At 40.4% G+C, this 13,352-nt stretch overlaps 1 protein-coding gene across 1 annotated transcript in view; it reads left to right on the top strand.

The window, feature by feature from the left end:
- The first annotated feature begins 329 nt into the window (after positions 1-329).
- The window catches only part of LOC117304744, a 32,701-nt gene continuing 19,678 nt past the window's right edge, over positions 330-13,352 (top strand). Inside the window, exons 1-4 of the mRNA XM_033789346.1 lie at positions 330-362; positions 981-1,041; positions 9,331-9,420; positions 12,118-12,275. Of these exons, the coding sequence (XP_033645237.1) occupies positions 330-362; positions 981-1,041; positions 9,331-9,420; positions 12,118-12,275 (342 nt within the window). The remainder of the gene's footprint in view (positions 363-980; positions 1,042-9,330; positions 9,421-12,117; positions 12,276-13,352) is intronic.

Consider the following 13,352-nt stretch of genomic DNA (forward strand, 5'->3'; position numbering starts at 1 on the left):
TCTACGTGCACATTCAATAGCTCCTGTAGGACTAGAGTAAGACCTTGGAAAAGTGGGAACAATAAGAAAAAAACGCTTTGGACAAACAATATGAACACTTTCACCCGCCAATCATATTATGTAAGATGGTTAACGTCACGATTCCCTCTGGATTTCACTTTGCAAATGTCATGTTTATTCACCATTGCGTTAGTGATACAACCATTGTGTGTTCGCTTCCTAGTTAAATTTATAACACGTGGAACAAAGACTGGTTGGGACAAAATAGACTGGCCCATGTATGGTGAGATTGGAACAAGAATACAGTATCACGGTTGAAGACAGGGGGCATGACTCAAGCTGATGGTATAAGTCTCAGGACGGTCAGGACTGTATGCTCGTTTTTGAAAGGGGCAATATGGCACCGAGGCAATTATTTTCGCCTTGGTAAAGGGCACCCTATGAGGAAGTGTTAATTTTTACTGGCGCATTTCAAGGGCACCAAGGCAATGACCAAAGAGGGGCATGGAGGCAATTCTTCTGTTGCCTCCGTGAGGAATCAGGCCTGAAGTCTATTGGGTGTTGGTCCCCGACAGTGCCCCGTTAACCTCACGTCAGCTGAACAAACCGTAGATCCACTTAATCGCAGCGATCTATCGCAACTACCTAATGGTGCTCAATGTATTTATGAACTTGTAGATGGTGTGAGGCAGGGCTACACCTTCAGCTCGATTTTCAGACAACCTGTAGTCTCCTCTCAAAACACTAATAGAGACGTCTCAATATACTGCCATAACTAATTTATATGAAATCCAATGTATGTTTCATACTATAAAAGCGAAGCTCCACATAAAAAAATACTGAGCGATTTGATACCTACCTAGGGGATGTGATAAAGCATTATTATATACACCATTTACATGTAAGAACCTATGTGTAGTATTATTATTAATAGATCAAATTTGTCTAAAGTTTCGCCTCTTGTTTTTTCTGATTTACAGAGGAGGGGAGGCATATCATTTGACAGGACAGACAAGGCAGCCATCTATGTTCGCATGCTAGGTAAGTTAACATTCAACTCTCTGGAATTTCGCAGAAAATGTCACTTGCACACAAGTGAGTAACCTACAATCGGGGACCTCATGTTGTTTGTACTTCAGCCCTACATGTATAGGAGTAAACTGCCAACTTACATGTACCCCTGGTGGCAGTTGATTTGGGTCAACAGCCCAAATCAGTTTTGATTCTTCCTTGATTAGTACAGATCGCTAATGTGTAGGCCTCACCTTCAAGTGGCTGTCCGTGGCCTTGTGATTAGGTAATTTTTCATTTAGGGATTTAGATATTTCTACAACATTTTTACATTTGATCCCAAAGGAGAAATTTTGGACTAGTCCAGTAAATGATTTCCCTGATAGTATAGAGAAATGCTATTCAAAATCTGTTCAGTCAACATAGTTTGCTATGCAAGAGTGTTTCCTATGAACTAACCAGCTGGACCAATTGGAGAGTTTTTTTTTAAAACTAATCCTCAGGTGTTTAAAGGCAGTGGACACTATTGGTAATTACTCAAATAAAAATTTTAGCATCAAAACTTACTTGGTAACGAGCAATGGAAAGCTGTTTGTAGTATAAAACATTGTGAGAAATGACTCCCTCTGAAGTTACCTGGTTTTTGAGAAAGAAGTAATTTTCCACGAATTTGATTTTGAGACCTCAGAATTAGATTTTGAGGTCTCACTCAGCAAGGGTGTTCCCCCCCCCTCATTATTATCTTGCAACTTCGACAACCAATTGAGTTCAAATTTTCACAGGTTTGTTATTTTATGCATGATGAGGTACACCAAGTGAGAAGACTGGTCTTTGACAATTACCGAAGGTGTCCAGGGGTGGATTTCACAAAGAGTTAGGACTAGTCTTATCTCGAGTTAGGACCAGTTACTCGTCCTAACTTAGGACTCTCCATGCAATTTGTATATCTCCTAGGACTAGTCCTAAGTTAGGACTAGTCCTAACTCTTTGTGAAATCGACCCCAGTGCCTTTAAATGGAGAACTTTACTGTTTACTTCCCTTCCTTCTTCATCTTCTTTCCTATTCTCAAACCACCCTCCCACTCCATTGCCATTTCCAGTAGACTCACCTCACCCCCCCTAACCTTTTCGTTCTCACTCTTATTGTTAACAGTCTATGTTGTAAACACCTTTCATAATACCTCCCCAACTTGTTTTTCTTTCAAGAAATTACGTGCACAATATCAGGTGACGTATCATCGTAAACGTCACACGCAGTCATGGATGACGTCGGTGTGTGCAAATTACCTGCAAATATTATCAAAACATTGTCAAAACACCCAACAAGGATTGCTTTCTTTGTTTTGTTTTTCTTCTGTTTTTTTGCATGAGTAAAGGGATCCGTCTATGATTGTTTTCACTAACGCGTTATGATAATTGTTGCCATGCATTATCATAGGCAAGTAGCCCCCATCTGTGTCTCATGTACGTAAACAAGAGTAATGGTAGTCGGGAGTCAACCTCGTAATTACGCTATAAAGAGAAATTGTTTCTGTTTTGTGGTCAAACTGCTAATCCATCAGAAACCAAAGAGTTTTGACGTTTCTCATCTTTGAATAATTGTTAATTTGGCATAATTGTGTTACAATTATCTTCCTCCAAAATTTCATCTTTTATTGTTGATGTCAGTGTAGCTGCCCCTAAATTCCTAAGTAGTCATTTTTTTGTAAAAGTTGTTGAGTAAACAAGTTTACACTGAAATGGGATTAAGTTTTTGCCTACATTGACAGAGTAACAAGTTAGTGAATGTCAAAAGTTGTACAACAATTTTGTTTTATTTGGGGGGTTTTTAGGACAGAAAGTTGAAGAAATAAAGTTGTTTATCTTGGGTTCTAGTTTCATTTGAAATACGTCCATTGATATTAAACCATACAAAGCATTGATTGTCAATCAATATCTTTTGAGCCTGTGTTTAATATCTGTCTATCGTGATGTTGTCGTTGGGAAATACCGTTTGGCGTCATCTCTCAGAATTTCTGAAACACACACCATTATCTCCTCCTCGTTTTACCCATATATGTATTTCACAAAAAAACATATATATGTATTGACTCTAGCCGTTCAAAGTTCAGAGGCATGGGATTTCTGGGTTGCACAATGAGAAAAGTCCAAGAGAGACGTTGACCCGATCTAGCGAAGATGTGAGTAACAATAGGGTGCGAAGCTCGTGTGACGTGTTTGAAGCACGTAGTCTTTAGTATGACATCAGGGCATTGGATCTAGGGTTTTTTCTTTGGGAATCTTGTGTTGTGTTGACCATCGCATCCCGATCTCAGTCGGTGGAAAGACTTCAACAGTGTCTTTTCTGGGTGGTTGTCACTGCTGACGTGGTTTTGGGGAAAGAGTGAGATTCTACTCAGATCAAAAAGGCTTCTGTTGGGTTTTACGATTTGTCAGATTGTGAGGAACGGTTGACTGTGCTACACTCACACCCTAACTAACTGTGTGTTTCAGGTCATCTATCAACACGCACCGGTTGTAATCTTTTGTTTGACAGAATTCATTCTTTCTGTGGACAATGATGTCATGCTACGTTAACAACATTGACTATCAGCTGATTGTGTTTTCTACAGTTAGTGGTTACACGAGGTGCAATATTTGTATTGAACATCCCTTTCAATAAGTCTAGCTGTTGTGCATGACGGTTGACGTTGCCAAGAGCAAGTAATACGGCATTCATGTGAGAAGTGTTATTGGATTCACCCTGACTGCCAAGCCTCAGGATTTTATTCTATACACCTCAACCCCCCTTTCCAACCTCACTAGAGATAAAAAAGCCGAACAAACAAGAAGTGCTTATTGCGTCGACAGCTCCTTGAGTACCACCAAAATCTTCTACACCATATCAAAAATGTCAGAGAGCACAGCCTACAGTGTTTATCCAGCCATCGTGGACGTCCCGTGGAAATGACAAATACCGCTGAGGTCTTAAAACAATTTCTGGTTAACGGTGGCGTCGAGCACAGAAGTCTACTTGTAGGAGGGGGCTTTGCTCTCCACGAAGCTGGGGCGACTAGGTGTCCACTAAGCCACAAGGTTTTAGTTGGGTGGGAGAGTCGGAGGAAACCTTGGGTAGTCGCTGAGGAGCAGATGCTGAGCGATTCCGCTCTGCATCTGATTTCGGAATCAGACATGAAGGTTTTAGGTAAGTGATTTCTCAAGTAGAACAAAAAAGTAATAATAATAGGTGTCAAGTTTGCATCAGGGATAAAGAAAAACCACAAAACAGCTTCGATTGCCAATAAATTATTTGTGCAACCAAAAAAAGAAACAGGCCAGGATTTGCATCTCTTAGAGGGCAAGGCCATTTTCATACTGCAACGGGAACTTTCAATGGAAAACCCGGAAGTCTATAGCAACTTTCATACTGCAACGGGAACTTTCAATGGAAAACCCGGAAGTCTATAGCAGCTTTCATACTGCAACGGGAACTTTCAATGGAAAACCCGGAAGTCTATAGCAGCTTTCATACTGCAACGGGAACTTTCAATGGAAAACCCGGAAGTCTATAGACAACTTTCATACTGCAACGGGAACTTTCAATGGAAAACCCGGAAGTCTATAGACAACTTTTGGAGGGCACCAGGGCTGAAGACCAGGGGCAACAGAGGTTGTGGCCTTCAGGTAATTTCAGGCCTAAACAAAAACATGGTGGGGACAATATCGAAACAGAATGATGCAAATCAGAACAGGTGATCCAGCTGGATCTGCTTTGCAAGATAAATGATCTACATTGAACTCTTGCACCGTTCATCGGCAAGACAAAGTTCATATCGTCATAAAAAACCAGAAACGGTAAAGCGGAATAGAAACCACATGTTTTGGCACCGGTCATATAAGCATAATTGACAATACACATTGTCCTAAACAAAGATGTAGCTAGAGAATTACAAGTTGCACTTTGGTATGAAAATTACAATCAGGTCGAATAGAATATCTTTTAGATTGCTATTTATTAAAATATTATAATTCAATATAATTATGCGTCCACTTATCGTTAATAGTGATCGTTATGAAATTTGTGGGAAATATTAGATCAGTATTAGAATGCTCCAGTGGAAATTTACAATTTCCTCATAGGGTGCCCTTTGACACAGGAAATAACTTTGGTGCCCTTGCCCTTTCAAAAACGAAGCATACATGCTGGTTAATGTACATTAAACTCTCCCCCAAAAAATCAATGATATATTGTGTGTATATCATTCATGTTTAGAGAACGTGATAAAACCATTGCATTCATTCACGATTTGTCGAACGTATTTATCTATAAGATCTTTACAACCTATTCAGAGTGGATTGTGACACTGCCCCAGAAAGGTTCGTGTTTAACACCCTGACCCTCCCCATTGTGGTTGCCCTTGGATGTGTCAGCAAATACTTATCTTTTGGGTTATTCATTTAGAAAGAAACAAATATTTATTGCGGGACGTTCTTTAAGTCAATTTTGATTTTGTTTACTCTTGGGAAGTTGAGTAGCTATGGTTTACACTTGGTATGATGCAAGAATGCGCAAAGTTTAAACTGCTGTGCTGACAGGCACAATATTAAGATAATTGCTTGTTTGCTCACTTAGGAAACTATTGGTAAATACTCAAAATAATTATTTGTATAAAAACTTACTTGGTAACAAGTAATGGAGAGCTGTTGACAGTATAACATATTGTGAGAAACAGCTCCCTCTGAAGTATTGTAGTTTTTGAGAAAGAGTTAATTTCTCACTCAAATATTAAAAGGTCTTAAGCCTTTTTAGGCATCTGAAAGCAAACAAATTTACGCAACACAGTGTTTTTTTCTCTCATTTTTATCTTTCAACTTCAATGACCAATTGAGTCAAAATTTTCAGAGATTTGTGTGTTTTGTGCGCATAATGCATAATGGGATACACCAAGTGAGAACACTGGGCCAAATTTCATAGCGCTGCTAAGCATGAAATTTCTTTCTTGATCAAAACAGGATTACCAACCAAATTTCCACTTGCTGCATATTGCTTGTTACTGGTATTCAGCTGTTGTTTGCTTATCCTGAAAATCACATGGAATTTTGGTTGGTAATCCTGTTTTAATCAAGGAAGATATTTCATGCTAAGCAAATTCTTGTGCTTAGCAGCTCTATGAAATTGGACCCTGGTCTTTGACAATTACCAAAGGTGTCCACTGCCCAGTGCCTTACAAGGTAGGGCTATTGCTCAATACTCCAAAAATCAATGACAATAACAACTTTCTTCTTGAGAAGCACTGCAGCTGTTGATAGTATCAAATATTTTGAGAAAAGATTCCCTTCAAAGTAATTTGGGTTTAGGAAAACTTCCCCCCGAAAATCATTTGATTGTGAGAAACGATTCATGCATGAATCGTGCAAGTGTATGGTGTACAGGAGGGGGGGGGGGTAAAAAAAGAAGGGAGCCTTCAATACTGGAAAGTCATACCTTGTTGAAATGACTGGAATTCGAAACATTAGTCCAAGAGACATGCGTAACATCAAATACGCAGTAGATGTTTACCCATTGATTGGAACAACATGGCTTCTCGCATTGCGCACATTCTAAGTATAAAGGCTTGAACGCACACGGAAATTGAATGATCAAAGGCCGATGACGTCGATAACATTCCGTTTGTAGAACACATGTTTGACTTTGACCGAGTAAAAAAATCCAACAGCAAGTCTTTTGTATTGTTAAATACATTTTGTTGTTTGCTGTGTCGATAATTCTTAATGTTGTATTGAGTCTAAACAAAAGATTGATTAATGTGCAGCTGCTTGGGGTGCTGTATCTGTTTGTGTTAAAGGCAGTGGACACTATTGGTAATTTCCACGAATTTGATTTCGAGACCTCAGGTTTAGAATTCGAGGTCTCGAAATCAAGCATCGGAAAGCACATAACTTCGTGACACAAGGGTTTTTTCTTCTTTCATTATTATCTCGCAAATTCGACGACCAACTGAGCTCAAATTTTCACAGGTTAGTTATTTTATGCATATGTTGAGATACACCAAGTGAGAAGACTGGTCATCGACAATTACCAATAGTGTCCACTGCCTTTAAGAGCTTCAACATTGCATATGTATGGAAATTTGCATCGGGATATAGAGTATTAATTTTGGTTTTACCCGTTAACACCGATGTGCGTTAGCACTGTATACTCCCAAGTACTTTCTCGAGCCCTGTGAAAAAAATTACAGACATGTTACTTGGCTGGCATTCGAACCCACACCTTTACAATTCTAGAGCAGTGTGTTACCAAATTAATTAAACTTTCAAGAGACAGGGAGAGCATTTTGCTGAAGACACACTTCAAAATGATTACTTCTTCTTACGTCATGGGTGCTTCTTCTTAATACCCTGTCTACATTTCTTACAATATACATTTCTGGAGAACAACATATTTTATTTGAGTTTTAGCATTATCTTCCGAAGTTTAATGTATGGAATTGTTTCCATTTTTGTGTGTGACCTGATTTGACCTCATTTCCTATCCAATATCCTGTTCAAAAATATACATTCTTAGCAAAATCATTGATGGTTTTTATGTTCCAGGTATTTTATTAGATATCTCTGTAAATATTGGCCAGCTCTTCACAACGTCCGAACACCTCATGTTTGTTTCTACAAACCCAATATTTCTAATTTTGTTTAATGGTAGATAAATCCTTTTTACTGTGTAATGTGATTTGTTTGTTTCTAAACACACTACATTTCTAGATTGGTTTTAATGGTAGATAAATCCCTTTTATTGTATTGTTCTGAAATAATTTGTTCCTGTCAGAGCGCTGTGATTTTAAGACAGCCCGCTATAATAAGTTTTATAGCCCCAAAATAATATAGTTTCATGTTGTTTCCACTCAATTCCCCCCAGGAATTTATTTCCATTTTGAAAATCAGAAGCCCGAAATGAATCGATATTTTCAAAAGCCAATGCCTGACTTGAACTCTGTCACAAAAGAAACCAATGGCTTTTGTTATCGCCCAACTATAGGTGGGAGCATGTATTGTAGTAAACAAAATTCAAAGGACCCCCCCCCCCCCCACCCAGCGTTTGTGTGGGTGGAGGCAAGGAGGAAGTTCCATGGTTTAGAATAGATACGAGTAGTCTGCGCAGGTACGATTTGGTCCAGTGGCCACAAAAATGCACCAGATTTCACTGCAAAGTGTTAATAGCAGATCGGCTGCAGTTTCCATACAATATTGAAGTGTTCCCCTCAACAGCGCTGTGGCATCGCCATACACACGCATGGTGGGAAAAAGCAATTAGTAGTACCTACCTACATATTTTTTTACTTCCTTCCTTTTTTTTTGGGGGGGGGGGGTTGAATATGATATCAAACATGCATACAGGTACGTAAAATCACTATGTGAGAGGTATCGTTTTGTTTTTATTCTCAAATATGTAATCTTCTTTGTGTTATTGTCTGTGTCAAATGCAAAATTTCAACAATGCAGTTGAATTTCTGTAGCCCCCCCCCCCCCCCCCCCCCCCCCCAAACTGCCACCAAGACCAAGTTCGGTATTGTTCCGTTCATCGGTCACTTGGGGGTCCAGTCCAATTGAATGAAGTTTAGGTCTTTTCTATTCCATTGAAAATTACTGCGCCCCCCCACGCTTTGGTTTAAGGGCTCTCGACGAATGGTGGAAAGAATCAGACGACACCTGCTATAACGGGAGTCGTTTAGTGGGCTAACAAGTCATGCTGCACTAAGCTACGGTAAGGGGGTTTATGGGGGGGGGGGGGGGGGGCTCAGTCACTTCTTATCAAAGCACCCTGCGTTCGATTGTTGCGACACAGGGTTTAATGTGATTGGTAGAGGGTATAGCGCGGTGAAAGTGATGCTATAGTGACTAGCCGGGGTAGGATCCCATTCAACACCTTTTCAAATTTTTGAAAGGGAAAACTTGTCTTTTGATAAAGTCGTCACTGTTTGGGGGTTAGGGTTGTATTGACGTTGTGGGGTGGGCTCGTGCAGTCTACTTGTGTGTTCATGCTACAGTAGGTTCGCTGTGTGCTCCTGGTGACGAAGCGTTGTTGAAGCGTTAGCACTGAATGAATCGGGTTCCTATGAAGGGCTCGGCACATCTATGTGAAGGTGGTTGAATCAATTTGATAAGCCGCCAAGGGGCGGACCATGCACTTTAGCTGTCATGCTAGAATGGTCATCCGTGCTGCTAGTGGCGGGAAACAAACAAATAGCATGCTACTCTGCGCGCAACTGCTTACACAAGATCTATTTTGATGTCGCAATTCGGTCAGTGTGATTTTGAATTGCTTTTATCATCTCTTCTCCGCAGGTGATGTTCGTGTCAAGTCAAAGCAGCTGACATTGTATGCGGATGGTCGTCGTGGCTCCTTTCCAGATAATGATTTCAAAATAATTGATGGTAAGAGTAATTGTAAACAATTTTTTTCTTGAATGCATTAGTTGAGTTTATTTGCAAGATGTAGTTCTATTCTTTAATCCAGTCGGACAATCAGCTAAATAGAAAAAAAACCTTTTTTAGTCAGTCCAGCTGCTATCATCCTAGGTCCTTTTTTTCCTTCTTTTTTCTTCCCATTGGCCTGTCAGATCCTATTAAACCCACAGGCTGACAAATATAAAATACAACTGTGATGTCACAGTTTGAACGCCTTCCTTACTGAGGGTGAGAATGAGTTCGTTTTGTAGCAATCTAAGATGAACAATATCCCCCTGGTATATTTGAAGTGAAATTGATTCAAAGTTCTCAGCCAATGCAAAACATTTTAAGATGCACTTTTAATTTCCTCCCAAATTCCCACCCCCCCCCCCCCTCCCCCTAACCCTTCAAGAAGCAAAATTCTGAGAAGTAAATAATTCACCCTTAAACAGATTTGCGATCTAGTCATGCTGAAATGAGACAGGGGTGTGTCAAGGTGTTTACTAAGAACCGAGGGGGGGGGGAGAGAGAGCAGGCTGTTGATGTTGGTTGCCTGGGTGAAATGCTGGAAGAAAATCTCTAAATTTGTTGGACGGAAATACAAGCTAGTGGCAGCTGTTTTGGGGTCGCTTTTCACCTGGATTGTTTTGTAGTCCATTCAAAGATGATAGTTTGTGATTAACAGGTTCAACAAAATTCCTAGAAGTTTCTTGCTTGAGTTGACCTCATTATGTGTGGTGAGACTACCAAAGTAAAAGAGTTATAAAAAACACTATTTGATGTTGTGGGTTTGTGATCAACGAATCAGAAATAAATCCCTGTAAATGGCGGATTTCTTGCTGAAGTTGACTTAATTCATGATAGAGGGTACAAAAGTGGTTAGACTACCACTGTAAAAGAGTGACAAAAACACAACGTTCTCTGATAGGGTTGGATCAGATCATGGCAACCTGGAAACATGGAGGCTACATAGGCCATTGCCTCCGTTGCCCTGGTTTTGGCCTTGGTGCCCCTTTGAAACTTTTTCTCTATAGACTTAGAGATGTTCCATTTAGAACTGATGGTCTTGCCCTCTCTAAGATGAAATTCCAGGCCTGTCAGTGTGGAACCAAACCATTCTTCCACCTGTAGAATTCTTTCAAAACAATTGGAAGAAAATTGTGTATGAACTCAGTCGTATTTCCTCTCTCTAAAAAATCTTCAATTATTTCACTCCTTACCCACTGCTAGGAATATTTTTGACGCCTGTACTATTTGAACTGAAATGTCCTCTGTGCTCAGAAAGGTTGCGAGTTGTTTGCTCCAAGCAATGTTCCCATCTTTCCCATCAAACAATGAAGCAGTTTCAGCACAGATTGTGTGGCTATTGATATTGCAAGTCAATAAAAAAACTATCTTTGGCCAGTCCCAAGTGTGCACAACGTCAAACTGTACAACAGATTTTTGAGTATTTTTTCCTCTTCTTTGTTTTGATGGAAACAAACAAAAATCAGGTCGATGATGTCATCATGAGGTCATCAAGCATGGAAAACACAAGGGTTGTCCTGCTGTCTTCAGATTCTTATTATACTATGCGTGCATATTTATTTACTCTTGTGTACTTGAACATGTTTGTTGACCTGGTATATTGAGGACTTCTTGTTGTTTTCCCATAGTTTTGGCTCCGTTTTTAGGGATGTCTCCGTTGGTTTTGTACACAAAAACAAAACAGGGACGTCTACGCTCTTTCAAAACACCCGTATGGATCCCTATTATTTAAAGATATTGGCTTCTTTAGGTAGACACCAACTCCTACGTCAAGCTATACACATTTAGAAAGGATTCTTAAAAGCTTAACCCATATCTGCCTAAGTATGTGGCGTGTCGTGGCTGAGCGGTCTAGGTCACCGGATCCAAGCTCTGGTGTTGTCAGCAGCAGAGTGTGGGTTTGAATCCCGGCCATTACACTGGTGCCTTTGAGTAAGGCACTTTACCATAATTGCTTCCTGAGCAGGAGCTGAAAAGTATCACATAGGACTTGAAGGGAACTCTCCTGAATTTGTCCCAAACTTCAGAAGTCATTAGATTGTAACTGAACACTCCGCACGCAGTCACTGTTCACTTTCCAATTTCCCTTTTTTGGTACTCGTATGCAGGCACACAGGGACAATTTGTACCAATACGGGAGAGCCACGAAAAAGGGTGGAATCGCAACAGTTTTTTTCATTTGGCTCTCCTTACTCACTGTGTTAAAACGTAACTGACTCAGTCCGGCAGTACCTAATTCCTACTGTCAGATAGGCCTTTCTTTAAGTAACCTGGCACCAGATTTGCTAAGCATGGACAATATTGCTAGGCAGAAGCCAGTATAGAGCATGGTTGGCTTTAAATTTTTACTAACAGAGAGAGTGTTATGAGCAAAATGTTGTTCATGCATGTGGGTTCGAGGAATACAAACACAAGGTTACTTGATCTGAATCTTGTCAACGATACTTCTACTCACTCAACTGATGTTTCGTCAATTCAATGGTTAGTCACGTTGCGCTGACCGGCCATGGGTATCACAAACCTCTTTTCTTAATGATTTTCGGTGACCTGATACGTTGCAAGGATTTTTTTCTGTGACTAGATATCTTATTGTGAAGTTTGATATTAAACAACTATGTGAATTACTCTGTATTTTTTTTCTTTATCTTGTCGCAGCCATTGACATTAGCATACGGAGGACCAGTCTGAAGCACTCTAGAGAGCTGAGCGTATCCAAGGTATGCCGGCAACCAGCTACCGCCGCTAAACCACCGCATCATATACCACCCAAGTCCCCACCTCACCTGGACAGCTGGTACTGCGGACAGACAAATGTAAGTAACTCATAAACAAAACAAAGCACCCCCGAACAAAGATATTGACAAAATAGGGAGACTGCAATATACATGTAGGGCTAGATAGCTCAGTTGGTAGAGCGCCTGCATATTAATCCAGGGGTCGTTGATTCGAATCCCACTTTAGTCAATTCTTTGTTCAACCCCCAAAATAACTCACAAACAGTAAGAAATGTTGTCTAGGAAAGGCTCAGTACTACACAGAGGCCACGAAGGCCCCTGTTGCCCATGGTCTTGGCCTTGGTGCCCCTTCAAAAGTTTCCCATAGACTTCACAGTTTTTTTTTATTTTTCTTATTAAGTTTTGAAACTCAGCATGGGAGATGTGATCTCTTTTGAGTAGTGTTGGTTCTGAAAACCATCATACTGAAATGATAAGGCGGATAGCATAGTTCTTACGATGATGAAAAAAATCATTGGGGGTGGGGGGGGGGGGGTTCGGTTCTTTCAATGCCCAAATCACAATATTTGTTCAACGCATTGCTGCAGCCAGCTTCATGAATCCACTATATAGCATAGAACGGGTCCAACATTTCCTGCCGCTACTTCACTTGCACCAAGGACGTTTTCACAGTGCGGTACTCATAGCTGCGTTGCATATATCGCAACGGTCCCAAACAACCCCTCCCCCCCCCCTCACAGGGTTGTTATTGTTGCCTCCATTTTGTGTTCCCTAGAGTGCCCTTGGGGACAAGTTCTTACCAACGTGTTAGCCAGACCAAAACAAGATGTTTACAACAAAAAAAAACACTAAAAACAAACACAGCTCAAACAAAAACAGAAATCAATTTTACAGGCAGGGGGGGGGGGGGGGTGCTGTGGACCTTACAAGCCTAAGGGTATTTACAGGTGTTTTCCCCCCTGCATTTTAATGTGGCATACTAACGGGGCATTTGTGGGGGTGAGAGATAAGCCAAATACAGCTGCAGCTGTTAATTCTAAATTGCCTTGACTTGGCTGGGGGGAAACGCTTTTTTTGTTTACGAACGAAAACAATATTTTTAGCTGCAACGGTTGAGGAGTTTTTAAAAATTTCAATTTTTTAGGGAATAATCAA

The sequence above is a fragment of the Asterias rubens genome, chromosome 21, assembly GCF_902459465.1.
Source record: "Asterias rubens chromosome 21, eAstRub1.3, whole genome shotgun sequence".
In the NCBI taxonomy this organism is placed as follows: domain Eukaryota; kingdom Metazoa; phylum Echinodermata; class Asteroidea; order Forcipulatida; family Asteriidae; genus Asterias; species Asterias rubens.